Genomic DNA, 15177 nt, shown 5'->3' on the forward strand with positions numbered 1-15177 from the left:
TCCTGTCTGTCTCCAGTGAGGTGGTCACGGAGCTTTAGTGTGTGTTTGCAGCAGAAAGACGGGTTCTTAGTTTCAGTCGCTGCATTGACATCGTTAGTAAGTCTGTAATGTCTCCTTGTTAATTTGGGACACGTGATGTCTTCCACTAGAAGCTCTTCCTGTGTGTAACAGTGTGTGTAACGGTGTGTGTAACGGTGTGTGTAACGGTGTGTGCACTGTGTTCCAGGTGAGTGCAGCCCGCTCCGACATTGAGGAAACCGAGGAGAACGCAGAGCTGAGCCAGCGGGCCGCAGAGCGGACTGAGGAAGGACTCTTTGACATGGTGACAACAGCAGCTCTGCTTTCACACTTCCTGTCTGCTCCTCCACACTATCTACTGTAGTATTACTCTAAGCACTTTAAAACAACCAAACTAATCCTTCAGCCTCATGTGTTTTCCGTCTTTCTTTTTGTCGATTTCCCTCATAAATATGCGTCTTTCTTTTAATCCGTTGTCTTGAATGTTGATATTGAGATGTTAAAGGAAATGCAGTTGCATGTGTAACAGAAGAATCAATTGCTGAAAGAAGCAATTGATAATATTGTCCAGAGAATTGTTGCTGCTGTTTACAATCCTCCTGAAAAAGGGATGCGCTACTGTTTTTGTGTTGTCATGTTTTTCTTGTGTCATAAATGGACTACAGCTGCATTTTGTTGTGCAACTCTGTTGCACAGTGACAATAAATGCCTGAACCTTGAGTTCAGATTAGTGAACAGACAAATTCCAAGAAGATGTCAATCAAATGTCCGACTTTATGTTTGTAATTTGATGGAGCTGAGAGGCGCAGTGGAACTGCAGGGGGGCGTGGCTTCATCAGCAACACACACGCACACACACTTCCCAAGTTTGACAGAACTGTGAGCGATATGAAGCAAATCAGATGTCAAGCCGGTTACAGGCGACGCCCATCACATCGACAGCACAAAGAAAGGTGACAGCAAGAAGTATAACGAGGTTCACCTGCTGCTGGCTGGACCAGGCCTTTGGGCAAGCAAAGCAAGCCCACACAGCACGCTGATATGTAACTCAATAACTCAGTTTGATAAACCTACTGCTCAATGGGAAAGTAGAAGTTGTTGCACTGTTTCTAACTTCAATTTTAACATTCAAAGTGAATTTTACTTGAACATATATTCAATAATGTAATGCAGTTAATGTCTGAAAGCAATCTGTAGATTGCTTTTTTGCCCAATCTTTTTGGAAATTGATATTATTATTGCTATTCAGGATTCAGGGATCAGTTATGATCATTATGCAAAACAGGGATGAACAACCAAGTCCAGCTGTAGCCGGGCTGTAACACGACAAACAAAACCAAAGCCGTAGTTCATTCCTGTAGTGCATTCTCTGAATCAGCATCATAAGGAACGTAAACAGCAGGAACAAGAACAATTCTCTGAGCAGATAATATGCCGAGATGAAGAAAACATGGTCATCAGTTCTGACTGACGTTCAACACCAAGTGTTACATTGTTACATGAGTGTTGTGAAAAGTGACCTTGAGTACTATCAAAAGCATGACATTAACTAAATGCATTATTATTATTGTGAAGAAAGTACATGATATCAATACATCAGAACCAATAACAAGAATGTGAAGAAAAATGAAGGCGCGATGTCCAAAGGCTGTGTTGGATTAGTGTAACAGTCCATCCTTCTTGCCTCTTACTTTGGCCTCCTCTGTCTGTCAGGACGAGGACTTGTCAGCAGACGTCCCCACCAGGGCGGCTGGGATGGCCCACCCGGTGGCCGAGAGGCTGGACACCCTCATGGCTGTTGTGATGGCTTACATCAAGGACTTCTGCCATGTGGAAGGTTTGTGGAGGACACAGCTGTGACACTGAGAACCAGTGATGAGACTGAGCAATAATGGGATGGGTTTAGGAATATACTGGAAAGACTCTACACAAGACACACTTTTTTAAACAAGGAAATGTAGAATGTACTGTGTATGAGTAAACGTTTAAGTGTGTCCTCTTGCCTCTGTTTTCTCTCTCAGGCTCTCTCCATCTGGAAAGGACTAAGGATCTGTACAGAGATCTGTTGAGCGTCTTTGACAAGCTCATTCTGCCAACGCATGCGTGCGCTCACGTCCAGTACACACTGTTTTACCTGTGCAGCTTCAGAGTGGTCAGTACGTCCTCGTGTGCATGGGGGGTTGTGTGACCTTGGGAAAAAGCTGTGGGATGAGATGTTGTTATGAACGTCATATAGAACAGAAGTTCTCAACCTGCTGGATCTTAAACTTGTGATTGTTAAAAAAAGAAATCTGAGGACCCACATAAATGAGGGAAAAACATAACATGACGTAAAGGAGATCAAATAAACTAGACTAAATATGTGTTATGCCTCTGAGGCCCTGGACCAGTGTTGAGAATCTGGTCTCGAGAACCTTTGAAGGCCAGCTAAAATAAAGTTCACCTTTTTCTTCGACAGAATAAGAAATGTAAAAATATCCCTCGTCCTCTGCTTTCATTTGAGAAATCAATCAATAGCCTGAATTGAAAAAGTTTTTTTTGATGAGTGAAAATCCAATGCTGGTGGTGTTCATGTTGATGGAGAACGTCACATTTACTCCACTGACCCAGGACCACGTGCAGACGGCCTAATAACTCACCATGCTGCTTTTTCTGGGCACTTCTGATTCTTTTTGAATTATTGAGTGATTTCATCTTCTTTTGAATAATGTTCTCCATGTGAGAGGAGGCCTCCTTTGAGTCCTGTGTGTTTTGTACTGGTGTCCCAGGCTTTGGCCGAGGCCTTCTTGGACCACCTGTGGAAGATCCTGCAGAGTCCGTCTCAGCCCGCTGTCCTCCGCCAGGCTGCTGCCGGGTACCTGGGGAGCTTCCTGGCCCGAGCCAAGTTCATCCCTGTGCTGTGAGTTCATGCTGCTGCAGAGAAGCCGGAGTGTTTCTCCTGCAGTGGTTCTGATTCATGTCCTCGTACCCCTGCAGCACGGTGCGGGCCTGTCTGGATCTGCTGCTTCCCTGGATCCATTGCTACATCGACAGCCAGGACAGCAGCGGCCGGACGGCCTGCTGCGACATCAGCCTGCACGGGCCCTTCTACACCGCCTGCCAGGCCGTCTTCTACACGCTCATCTTCAGACACAGAGCCATGCTGGAGGGCAACATGAAGAAAGGTACACACCTCTGGTCTCACCGAGCTTCATACTTCACTTTACAATGTGTCTCAATGGCCTTTAAAAGACAAGATTGCTTTTCTTTAACAAGAAACACCACCAGGGCAAGTTTTAACACGCCGTTTGTTTTACGAGGATGTGAATATTGAAGAAACGCAAACACTGTCAAACTGCGGCTCAGCGTTGGCTGTGGTGTAAATGTTAAGTGAATTGATTATATGCTGCCATCTGCTCCAACCACATCCACATCAAATAATAATATCAGATGACAAAGGCAGTTGAATCTCTCTCTCTCTTTCGCTCTCTCTCTCTCTCTCTCTCTCTCTTGCTCTCTCTCGCTCTCTCTCAGGTCTGGAGTACCTGCAGAGTCTGAACCTGGAGCGGGTGGTGATGTGTCAGCTGAACCCTCTCAAAGTCTGCCTCCCTTCAGTCACCAACATGTTCGCTGCCATCACCAGGTACACATCCTGGACCCGGCTCCAGTCCTCCAGACCGATGTTGTGGTTTGGACCACTGGTGGGACTGTTGCATTCTACTGGATGTTCTGATATATCTTGCATGCAGTGGTGGAAGAAGATACCTTAAAGTAAAGTTCCACTTCATCAGCGAAATGTACTTAAAGGAGCTGTTTTGTAGGAATGTGTGTGGCTGATCGATTATCCCATCTTTTATATTATTGTGTCAGAGTAGATGAGTTTGATGCTGTTGTAGCAGCATGTTACTGGTGGATATTGTCCGACAGAGATCGCTACCTCCACCAGAAAGACTCTGGCTGTGAACGGTAGAGAGAGACGTTCCTAAATAACAGGCATGAGTCGACACGACAGAAGGAGGCGACAGAGCTGCTGGAGATGCTTCCCTCGGGGTCTCGCTCACAGCGGCTGCTGTTCTGTTGCAGGACGTATCAGGTGGTGTTCTGCTACACCATCATAGAGAGGAACAACCGCCACAAGCTGCCGGTGGTCCGCAGCACTGCAGGAGGAGACGGCGTGACCACCAACACTAACCCTCTGGACAGCTTCTTTCCCTTCGACCCCTACCTGCTCAAGAGGTATTTTTCTCTCCATTCACATCTTTTGGAATGCATCGCTGTGAGTTGGACCCCACAGCAATATTTGGGAGTCAGGAATTGTGGGTGGAGTTAAAATATATTTGAATGTCTCATTGGTATGATGAATAGACATCATACCTTCCTACATTCAGCCTCCACCATACTCTCTTTAAAGAAGGACCAACGTATCGGAAACCGCTCAATGGTTTTCCTTTTGTATCCTGACCGACTGAAAAGCTCTAGTGTCAGTAAAATATCTTTGTGTGTGTCTGTGTGTGTGTGTGTGTAGGTCTGTGCAGCTGATTGAGCCGCTGTACCAGGTATGGGAGGAACTAGCAGACACAGAGCTGCTTCCCACTAAAGCAGGACAGCAGGTGAGATGACAGAAGTGAGCAATGTTCAACCAGTGTTCTAGCAGTTTACTATCACACTACCAGATTGAGGACTGCTTCTACTGTCAATAAATAGACACGTTGTTTTGTTAATGAAGATAATCATCAGTATCAAAGCAGTAGAGATGCTTTAGCTTATAATATGAGTTGGTATTGAAAAATACCTCATAATCAACTGCTCAGAGGCTTTTGGTTCTCTCTCCTCACCGTGGTGTTTGTAGTCTCTAGTTGACATTAAATAACTGGTCAGACTGCCCGTGACATTGACATGGAGAATCGGGGTAGAAGTGGTTGCGTGTCGCTTTAAGGCTCTTCTCTCGTCATCCAGTCTTGCCGTGTCCTGTTTGTGCTCCTTGACATGGACTCTGACTCTGTTTTCAGAAACTGAGCTCGTGCTGGTTCTTTGTGTGTCTGTCAGGGCTCGCGGGAGGACGAGGATGACTTCCTGTGTGGGGAGACGCCCCAGACCGAGGGCATCGTGGGGATGACGCCCAGCTCCTACAACTCCAGCCTGCACAGCCCCGGCTGCCTCGGGTCACCGGCCCTCACCTTCCAGAGACCCTGATTATGCACATAACATTTAATTTATGAAGATTCAAACACCAACTGAAGAACTCATCAGCCAGCACCCTTGAAGGCGTGACAAGAATACTCAGCTGTGTAATGAATACATGTTCAGTGTTCATTCTTTGGGGAGCTCGAAGTCAACACAGTTGCAGTTTTTTATTCACCTTATGATTAATCATGCTGCAAAACAGAGAATAGAGAGCGGAATATTTTTATAGAGCAATTGTATTTGTTTGTTCAGAAACCCGACACCCTTCACACGAGCCCTCTGTTCTCAGACGGCGCAGGAACCGTTGTCCATGTTGCTCGTTGCTCAACTCTGGGGAAAACACAAGGTGATGTTTCCTGGTTGTGTGTCCGAGGAGCAGAATGAGTGACTGAGTAAAACGACTTTGAGGAAGAACCAAAAATATCTTTTATTGAGTTTTTGAAGCCTCATCATGTTTTATGGATTCTGTTTCTCATTGCAGTAGTTATGGTTGTTTATTATAGGTGAAATGTATTCTTTAAGACATGGGGTGTTATTCTTTACTAATTCTAACAATAGTTTTTAGTCAGACTATTTTTATTAGTTTATTATGGTTTACGACTCTGTGGATGTGGTCTGGTGTAGATTAAAGTTTATTCCGCTTTATTTTGTCCTCATGTAACCTTCTGCTCTTGTTTGAAACTCCACCTGTCTGTCTGACTGCAGCACACCTGCAACACTTCACCAGCTCACAGATGCTCAGGGAGGCTCGTCTGGAGGCTTTAGGTTCTTCTGCCGGCTGTTTCTCAGCACCTTTCTCACTTCTTGGATCAAACCGTCACCTCGTGTTAAACACTATTAAATAGTGTTGGTAGTGGAAATAAAATAAACATCAGACCCAGTCAGCAGTTAGTCCTTTAATACAAAACAGAAACAGAAAGATATGAGGCCACACCAAAGATGCAATCTTGTTGAAGTACAGGACATGTCAGTATCTTTAAAAGCTGTCCGTATAAATCAAATGAATGTTGCACATGTAGCCTCTGACTGATGTCTGCCTCGACTCTGACTACCAAACAGGTTTACAGCAGGAGGTAAGCAACATGAGCCATGCAGTATGAAGCCACAGCCGTCCAGCCTTCATGAACACTTCATTCTCCACCTGTTGTTACTGAATAAGGGCACGAGGAGAGTCATAGAGGTGGACAAAGGGACACCGTTGGTTACTTTTCTACTTTTTGCTCAACAGTTCATAAGTCCTGTGGCAGATGGAGGCAGATGGCAGCGAGTTATTATGACAGAGAGGAAGACTCTCTGAACAGACCAGCCTTGGATTTTCCTTTCCAAGCTAACAAGTCCTCCTATACATGCAACCCATGAAGAGTGTGTGTGGGTGTGTTTGGAAGGAAAGAGAGAGGGGGTAAGAAAACTGGTCGGACAGGGTGTTACCAAGGGTGACAGCAGCATGTGTGTGTTGTGGACTTGGTCATGCAGCTCCTCAAACACCACCTGCTGTCAAAGTTACACAAAAGAGAATTCCAGCTGACTTTTGATTTGGCAGAGCACTTCTCACAGAGACTTGTGTTCACGTGTTGTCGTGAACGACGAGAGTCCTCGGGTCCCAACCCACTGCTGAACCCCCTGCTTTAAAGGAAGACACTAATTTGATGTGTGTGTGAGCGAAGCTTTGGCATTAAAACACCGGCCCGGTTGTGTTCAGTCCTCCACTGTGAACGGAGGATGTGAATTTATCAAAGTGATGTCATTATTTTCAGAAGGTCTATTTGATGGCGTCCAGTCTGTAGACTCTGGTGGAGTCCAGTCTAGACTGGTGTAGTCCATCGGGTTCAGCTCATTCCCCTCCTCCTCCTCCGCCTGCCCACCCCTCTCAGTCCTCTGGCTCTTTGCTGCTCACACGTGATGGAGGTTGACGTCTGGGACGGACGCTGCCGCCAACACACCCTCCGATGCTGCAGGGCGATCACAGGTGGACAGAAAACATCTGTCAGTATACGAACAGTAACGATCATCATCATGCATCATATGAAAACAAGAAAGCGAACAAAACAATAACTAAACATGACAATATGATGTCCCATGATCTGATGTCAAAGGACAAAATACCAATTCCACTCATTCCAGTACTAAAGGAACCAATGTTGTCTCCAGACCTCCTTTTCCCTGTTTGAGTGTTTTTTTCCCTGTGTTTGAGTCGTCGAAGGAACCTCAAATTAATTCCAATACTTGTGTTTATTGTATGTATTTGTTCAGCAAATTCTTGGGAAAAAATATATATCTGCAAAAAAATCACTTTTAAAATATATTTTGATGGTAACTATGAGCATCCAGCATGATATGAGCCAGATTCCCCAGAAAAGCCTCCTGGAGCGTCAATAAGACACCTTTATGGAAAGATTAGGACCTAAAGAGTCAGAATCTGCAACAGAAATCAAAATAAAACAAAGTCTTGTCCTGTTAGGAAGGAGACAGGTCAAAAAACGGTGTTTGATTCAAAAATGAGAAAAATTACAAATGTTATGCCATAAGATTGTCTCAATGGGGCATGCTGGGACTTAAAATGCGAGGAGGAGGATTTTCGCGCACAGTTTCCGAAAGGTTAAAATGACCATCTGTACATCAATTAATTACACATGTCCAAACACACAGCAACAATTCAATTCCTTAATAAAGGCCATTCTCTGTTGATTCTCTGCACCGTGGAGGCAGGAGAGAAGCACAATGTGCAGCCATGTTGATGATTGTAACGTATGTTCATGTCTCCAGCATAAAAGCTTCCCATGGTTCACACCTCAGCCCTTCCAATGTCAGCTCATCCCGACTCTCTGACGGGTTTGGTCTGGAGAGCAACATCAGCGAGCGTGTCCATCGCTCCAACACTCTGAGTTTCTCTCAACAGCCAATCAGGATCAATCTTTCACTTTGACCCACAATGTCAAAATTGAGTCTGTCATGTAATTAGCTGAGGAAAAACATTTTGAAGATGATCATTTTAATTATTGTTTATGGAGAGGTAGCATGAGTCCAATGAATAGCAGCATGTTGATGTGATGAACAAAGCCTCTTTCTGTTGTGCTCAGCTCCACCTGACAGGCGGACGTCTGCGCTCTGGAAAAGGTCTGACAACAAGACACTGCTGCACTGCTATCATGCTATCAGGTTAGCTTCCGCACTGCTATCATGCTATCAGGTTAGCTTCCTATGTATTTAGCATGGAGCGTACCTTCTTGGATTAACTATATACACAATTATTTAAACAGTGAATTGATTACCAGATTTAGTTCAAACTGTATCAAAAAGTTCAATATTATCCATAAAATGTAGACTATTACTTTTTTTAAAAATTTGACTTAGTTGTTTTTATATTCGGCACAGATATAATTGTATTACTTCTTACACTTAATATGGATTACTATAATGTGTGTTTTTATTCTTAGGACATGTTTTGTATCAATCTCTGGCACAACAGCCTGGTTGGTGCAGCTCCATCTCATGTTCAGAGGGTTCTGGTTTGGTCCTCTTCAGTCTCAACTCGTACCTTTTCCGTCAGCGGTTGGGGAGCCGCCTCCCTCCACCAGCTCTTTGGCCTCCACAGCCAGTTGGAAGGCGGGATCAGGAAGTGGTGACGGGGTGTCGGGGCTGTCGGTGGCTGGAGATGACCTGCTGCTCCTGACATACGGAACAGAGCACACACCTGACTGGTTACAGCGGGACTCGAACCGATCGCCGCAGAGCGAGCTCAACTGATGGCGTGATGCTGTGAGTCTCTTACCCGCCTTCTCCTCCAAACAGGCTGGGGGTCGTCAGCACTTTGTGGACGTTCTGAGGACCAAACACAATGTGAGGTTGTGTGTGAGCTCCAGTACAGACATTACAGAAACAGCACGGAGGAACCCCACTAAAGGTTTGCTTACTTTCAAGAAGGAAATGCAGGGACGGCAACACATATTCAGATTGATAAAACCTTGCGTAAGCTGCCAGTGAGCCACTTCCTTTTATAAATCCCAAATCAACCTGGACATGTGTTCATCTGGTTCATCCTCACATCCTGCCCTTAAATGGCCACTTTCAGCCATAAAGGGTCAGAGCAAAGTATGGACATAGAGATGAGCTGCTGGTCAGCGGTTTGTTTTTTTTACAAAAAACAAAGACCACTCGTTCCCTCCCATCTCCACCATTCCCTCCATTTTCTCCATCTCCTCAGTCCTAACCGTTCCAAATATCCGCCATGCAGCGTCACACATCATGAATCTCACCGTAGTATTTATGTTTACAGGAATCAAAGTGATTGCTTGACTTAAAAAAAAAAGGAAGTTACTTTACTCATGTTTTCTGGTGGCATTATGACTGATAACAAAGATATGGAGTGATTCATGTGATATGAAATGAAGTTCAAGGCATCCTCATACATACAATGATGCCTTTATCATTCCACTTCTGTCTGGCCTTCATCCCTCACCTCCTCCCCGCCTGCATCTCTCATGTTTCTACACAGGGGTCAGAGTTTTCCGTCCAGGTTCCATCACATTCTCTCCTCAAGTTTCTTTTTATAGAAGATAACTTCTTCGTGGGGAGTGGCGTACGTCTCGTTTTGTGCGGACGCAGCAGTTATGAACGAGACCCCAGGTCTACATGTGACACCAAGACAAGGAGCTCAAGGTCACAGAGAGAGGGAGCGTGAGAAAGAGAGAGAGAGAGAGAGAGAGAGAGAGAGAGAGAGAGATGTTTCAGAGAAAGCTGAAGCCCTAAAGGAGAGGCAGACACCTGGATGCTTGTTTTGGTGATTTAACTGAATTTGTTGCATCCCATACCGACTCTCTTACACTTCCTCTCGGGCGTGGACAACGTTCCCGAGAGGCCTGTCCCATGACAGTGCCCCTCGTGCTCCTGTCTATGGTTCATGTCACGCTCCCTGGCAAACAGCGTGAAGGAGTCCACGAGGTCGTCCGGAGCAGCAACGTCAGCCTTCTCTGAGCTCAGCAGTCCCCACAGCTCCTCACTAAACGCTGGTCTCGGCAGCTTTGTGGACCCTTCCTGAGTCGCTTTGTCACATTTCTCACATCAGAACTGAAATCTCTCAAAACGTCTTCAATCTCCATCATGACGCCACGTCATTTAATCTGTTAATCTTTTAATCAAATGCAAATGCTTTACACATTCATGCCAATGGTTATGTTCAAGTATCTTCTGTTTCCTACATGAATTGCTTCTGTCATGTTGATCAAAATGTATTATACAGATTCTCCCCCAGCCCACCAGCATCTAGGTGTTAGTTCATTGCATAAGTCATGGCATGTAGAATGTTGAGCCAGTATCTGTCAAGAATATATTTCATAAAAGATACAATTCAACTCTTTGTAAATCCTTGTAAGTCCTGAATTGATGAGTCGCTCTCATCTGAATCACGACTTTCACTCAAGAAGTGGAACATGTGACGCGTTTGATCGACCAGTGAAACGTTTAGAGTGATGCAGCTACAAACCCGTCTCATCCTTTACTTCACAGTACAAACAGTGAAATGTGAATCCTGTCCACAAACAGTAAACAGTGGTGGAACTTTGTTCTGTTAAAATTGATTCACGTCAGACAGAAAAAAAGTGCAGCCTTGTGCATATTCTAGCATCGTCATCGAAACCTGAAACTACTTAGAGCAGCTATTCATCAGAGGTACTGCCACGTGGTTGAATTACATTAGGAATAGAAACAGAACCTGTCATTGTGGAAGTATCCGAAAATCCGGGCCATGATGTCCATATAACAGTGAACTGTAGTTGTAATTTATATATATATATATATATATATATATATATATATATATATATATATATATATATATATATATATATATATATATATATATATATACATAAATGTGTGTATATATGTATAGTATTATATATATGTATAAATGTGCACTTTAATGTAATCTCACCACTTTGTTCTTATGCTAATTAAGACAGGAAAGTCTTCTTCAAATAGAAAGTGCACGGAGAGAGATGTAAGGTAAGACGAGTCTGTTTTCTGTACTGCAGGAGCTGCAGTGTGTCTCCCAGCCACCAGGGGGCAGACTGGCTCCATGATGGTTTAGCGTGTCTGCAGGACATGGTCAGCGTGCTGAATGTTGAACCCAGTGTATGGCCTGCATGGATTATGAGCTGTGACAGAACACATGCTGATTGTCAGGGAGTTATTTATCATCTATTGACAGACTATTGACCCAGCACCGAACTTAAGACCTACTTCCACTCTTTTAAACAGTCCAGTGGACCAACTTCACAAAAAAAAGAGAAAAAAACACAACATGACGAAACAAGAAGAAAATGTATTGGTAGCACTTAATAATAACTACAGATGATTCTTATGAGTATGTAGCTATCACCTAGATTGGTCTACTTACCACTGTCCTGTCCGGGACCTGAGAGTAGTGACAGCTTGCTAGCTAGGAATATATATGACTTATTTGATTTGCAATATATTGCTTCATTTACAAATGGGCAATCCATCATCTATAAAGTATGAAATGCATTCTTCATCAACCTTTCATTTAAAAAAAAACCCATACATTTTGTGTCTTTGCATCTGAGGTAATGTTAGCTCGCAACAGCGAGACGATGATGATGATGATGATGACATGGGAGAAAATTTAAATTGGGTAAATATAATCTATTTAATCTTATTTCCATACATGTATGTTGTGTCCCATGACCCCCCTGGTAACATCTTATATGTGTATCCTTCCACTGACCCAAACATTTCAGGTTATTTCTCGAGAGAATGATGAAACAATAAAATGACCTTCATCACATCCCATAAAAAGACCCGAACCAGATTTCTGTTCCCAGTGAAAAACACCACAGAAATTTAGAGCTTCATTTAAGAAAAAAAGAAAAAGTAATCAGTAATTTATTCCAGCAGCTGGTGTCTAAAACATGAGGAGTGAACAGAGAAGCTCTTCTCCTGACAAGGAGTCCAGTTCAAGTCGTACCTGTGCAAAGCCCAGCAGTTTCTTGTTGGAGACCTCCAGGTGTTTCCTGCTCAGCTCCGACTTCTTCAGCTGGCAGTCGATAGTTGTCAGCCTCTTGTTCAGATCCTGCACCTCCTCCTGAAAAACACAATCAATAAACACTGTGACTCATCAAGTCAGAGAAACTGCCCTGTTCACAGATCTGTGCACTTAATCTTTATATGAATTCTCCCGGGCATCAACAAAATGCCTCAACTTGTGTAATAAATGAACCCACGCCCATTCTGTAAATACAATCTTCAAACCTTTTGAAGGTTTCCTTCAGTGAAGTTGTACAGTAGAAGAATACTTCTGCATGAACTATATGGATGTTTGGCCGAGATGAGACCAATTTGATTGGATGTATGGAGCATTGCATCATTCACTTTACAAACTGAAATGAATCAACCAATGTGCTTCTTTTCATTTGCAACCATTATTCAGGTTTCAATCCAAATGTAGCATCATTCTCACTGAAATTACAGAAAATGTGCAAAAGAATTGTGATTTAAAGTCTTAGTCTCATTTTCAAGTTCATAATTGTATTTGGGGGTTTGTATATGTTTACAAGCTTCAATGTTCCAAAAATAAACCTTAACCTCAAATTGCTCCAGTCGCTGTGGTGTATGAATGTGTGAATGATGACAAGTACTGTTAAAGAGCTTTTCGTGGTCAGAAGACTAGAAAAGATTTATACAAGGACAGTCCATTTACCGTCACGCTTTATTCCATTTTTTTCCACCTCAGATAGGTGTAAAACCGTTTTTGGCATTAAAAAGAATTACTAAGAAAAATGTCTTTTAAGTATAAATATTTGAAAGCACAAATATGCACTTACTGTCCTCTAGTCTACACAAATGTAAAAATATATAAGGCAACTTTTAATGTAATCCAATACTGTTTTCATCAAAGACTTTTTATCAAAGGCTTCAAAGAAGAAGGGTGAGAAGGAAGTTCCGGTTGTTTGAACCCATGTGACCATGTGACCATGTGACCGTACACTCAGCGGCGGTCCCATTTGCTTTGGTCCTCGCAGGAGAATGGTGAGGGGGTTTCTACTCCTTTCTGTTACTCTCTCATCACCTGTGTCACTGGATGCTGCTCTCGGGTCGTGTGCCAGTGGGCTGCACACTTTTACGACCTGAGATGAAAAGCCACAGGTTGTGACAGAGTCAGCCAGAGGAAATTCATATGAAGCCTTTCTTTCCATCCAAGCTGTTGTGAAAACAGAGGCAGATCTGTGTGGCTATGCAGCTGGATGTGTTTCACACTGATGCCGCTGCAGGGGCTCCAGCCCGTGATGGAGGATGGAGGAAGACAGAAGAAAGCTAAAGCTCGGCTTTGGCTTTCTTTCTTCATGCACACTTCATGCTTTTTGGCTTTTTTTCTTCATGCACAGTGGACGAGCGAGAGAGGCAGCTCTCTGATACGGATGCTCAAAGGGATGCCGTGCTATAGAAACAAGCCTCAGGCAGATTTGACACATGTCTATGTAATGAATTATGAAGTGACCTGAAGGGATGCGGGGTTTTAGTTGTGCATTGAGGGGTTATGTCACTGAGCTGTGATTGGTCAGCTTGTGTTTCTCTCACTGTCTGAAGTTAAAGAGAGAACAATGATGCTTTTCTGTCACACTCATCTCACAAAGACACCTGCACTGTACACTTCCTGCTCTTGACAAACACCAAGGACTGGTTTCTTTCTTGGATTATGAGAACAGAAGTGGTGCTTCTTTGACCAAAAAAACAACAACACACCTGCTCAATTTACATGATGAGATTTGATCAAAAAGAATGAGCATGTCTCCTGGTATCAGGTATGCACATATAGATCCATGTTACCGTCTGATGGAAATAGTGGGGTTATCCTGGTGTTCATTGGCTTACATCTTGAGTAAACATAGTAATTCAAAGAATTGTGTCATTTGACCAAAAGTGTAACTTTTGCATTTTAACCTGAACTCTGTATTCACACATTTTGAAGTCTGTGACTGAAGAGGACAGGACGTCCTGACCTTGGTCCAGTTGGTCCAGTTTGATGCAGAACATGACAGATGGGTTGCTTTGTAAGCGCTCGGGGCAACGATCAATGTCCGTCCACTGAAAGTGCTTGTTTTGCCACGAACAGACGCCGGTTGTTATTACAAGAGTCGGACATCATTACGGAGTCTCGCTCAACGAAAAGTCTCCTTCTGAAATCTGGCGAGGTGGAAGATAAACGTTGGAAACGTGAGTTTGTTGTGGTGCAGTAAGAAAACATAGCTTAGTGTTATCTAAAAGATGTTCAATCTTGTGGCTGAATATTTAGATACATTTACCAATCTACAAACTGAAGCACAAATCATGTTGTGGAGTGAAAAGAGCAAGACTTGCTGATGAAATGTGGGACAGAAGTAGAGAATGAAACCACATAGCAATAGTGAAATGCTTGGGACGGACCTTTGTGGACTCCAGTCCTCTTGCCTGCCTCTTGCTGGTCAGCTGGTTCTTCAGGTCTCTGATCTCGGCCTCCAGCAGCTGGATGACCTCCTCGTAGTCCTGCTCCGCACTGCTGGCCTGCCGCTGGCCGGCCTCGGCCTCTGCTGCCTGCAGACGAGTCTTCAGACGGGTGTTCTCCTCCACAGTCAAACAGGCTTTCTGGGAAGGTTAAATATACTCAAAGTGGCTACGTGTTGGACGCAATATGATTCAGAATATGAATTATTTTGCTGACATTTTCATTTTTTATTTGTGAATGAATCTCCCAGGAAGCAACTTCTAAACTGATGGAGAGTAACAGCGTGTCTGGTCTCTCACCTCTGAGGTCTTCTGCAGCTCGTCCTCCAGGGATTTCTTGCTGTGCTCCATGTCCTTCAGCATCACCTGCCAAGAGAGGCAGCACATGAAGGCCAGGAGGTTTTTACAGCTGTGATCAGGTCAGGGCCCTGAGCCCTCTGAGGCGCGGTGAAACCAGCCTTAGTGAAACCAGACCACATGTCTCAGTGGCTTCTTTTTGCT

The 15177-nt window shown here is 43.9% G+C and overlaps 2 protein-coding genes across 4 annotated transcripts in view; one reads left to right on the top strand and one right to left on the bottom strand.

Moving 5' to 3' along the window:
• Window positions 1-5902, top strand: part of rrn3 (RRN3 homolog, RNA polymerase I transcription factor) — an 11168-nt gene extending 5266 nt beyond the window's left edge. The window contains exons 9-17 of the mRNA XM_068596147.1: window positions 227-322; window positions 1732-1855; window positions 2040-2170; window positions 2787-2917; window positions 2995-3182; window positions 3532-3640; window positions 4081-4233; window positions 4523-4607; window positions 5044-5902. Of these exons, the coding sequence (XP_068452248.1) occupies window positions 227-322; window positions 1732-1855; window positions 2040-2170; window positions 2787-2917; window positions 2995-3182; window positions 3532-3640; window positions 4081-4233; window positions 4523-4607; window positions 5044-5190 (1164 nt within the window). The 3' untranslated portion in view covers window positions 5191-5902. The remainder of the gene's footprint in view (window positions 1-226; window positions 323-1731; window positions 1856-2039; window positions 2171-2786; window positions 2918-2994; window positions 3183-3531; window positions 3641-4080; window positions 4234-4522; window positions 4608-5043) is intronic.
• Window positions 5903-6070: 168 nt separating this feature from the next.
• si:dkeyp-72e1.9 (syntaxin-binding protein 4) overlaps window positions 6071-15177 on the bottom strand; it is a 63635-nt gene continuing 54528 nt past the window's right edge. For 2 of the 3 annotated variants that reach the window (XM_068596148.1, XM_068596150.1), the window contains exons 16-21: window positions 14977-15042; window positions 14620-14817; window positions 12164-12280; window positions 8951-9000; window positions 8717-8847; window positions 6071-7130 (exon numbers count right to left, since the gene is read on the bottom strand). In XM_068596148.1, the coding sequence (XP_068452249.1) occupies window positions 7072-7130; window positions 8717-8847; window positions 8951-9000; window positions 12164-12280; window positions 14620-14817; window positions 14977-15042 (621 nt within the window). In that variant the 3' untranslated portion in view covers window positions 6071-7071. The remainder of the gene's footprint in view (window positions 7131-8716; window positions 8848-8950; window positions 9001-12163; window positions 12281-14619; window positions 14818-14976; window positions 15043-15177) is intronic. The other variant, XM_068596149.1, reaches the window with a different exon arrangement.

This window comes from Clinocottus analis, unplaced genomic scaffold (assembly GCF_023055335.1).
Source record: "Clinocottus analis isolate CAN_PGR_092001 unplaced genomic scaffold, fCliAna1.0.p SCAF_34, whole genome shotgun sequence".
Classification (NCBI taxonomy): Eukaryota; Metazoa; Chordata; class Actinopteri; order Perciformes; family Cottidae; genus Clinocottus; species Clinocottus analis.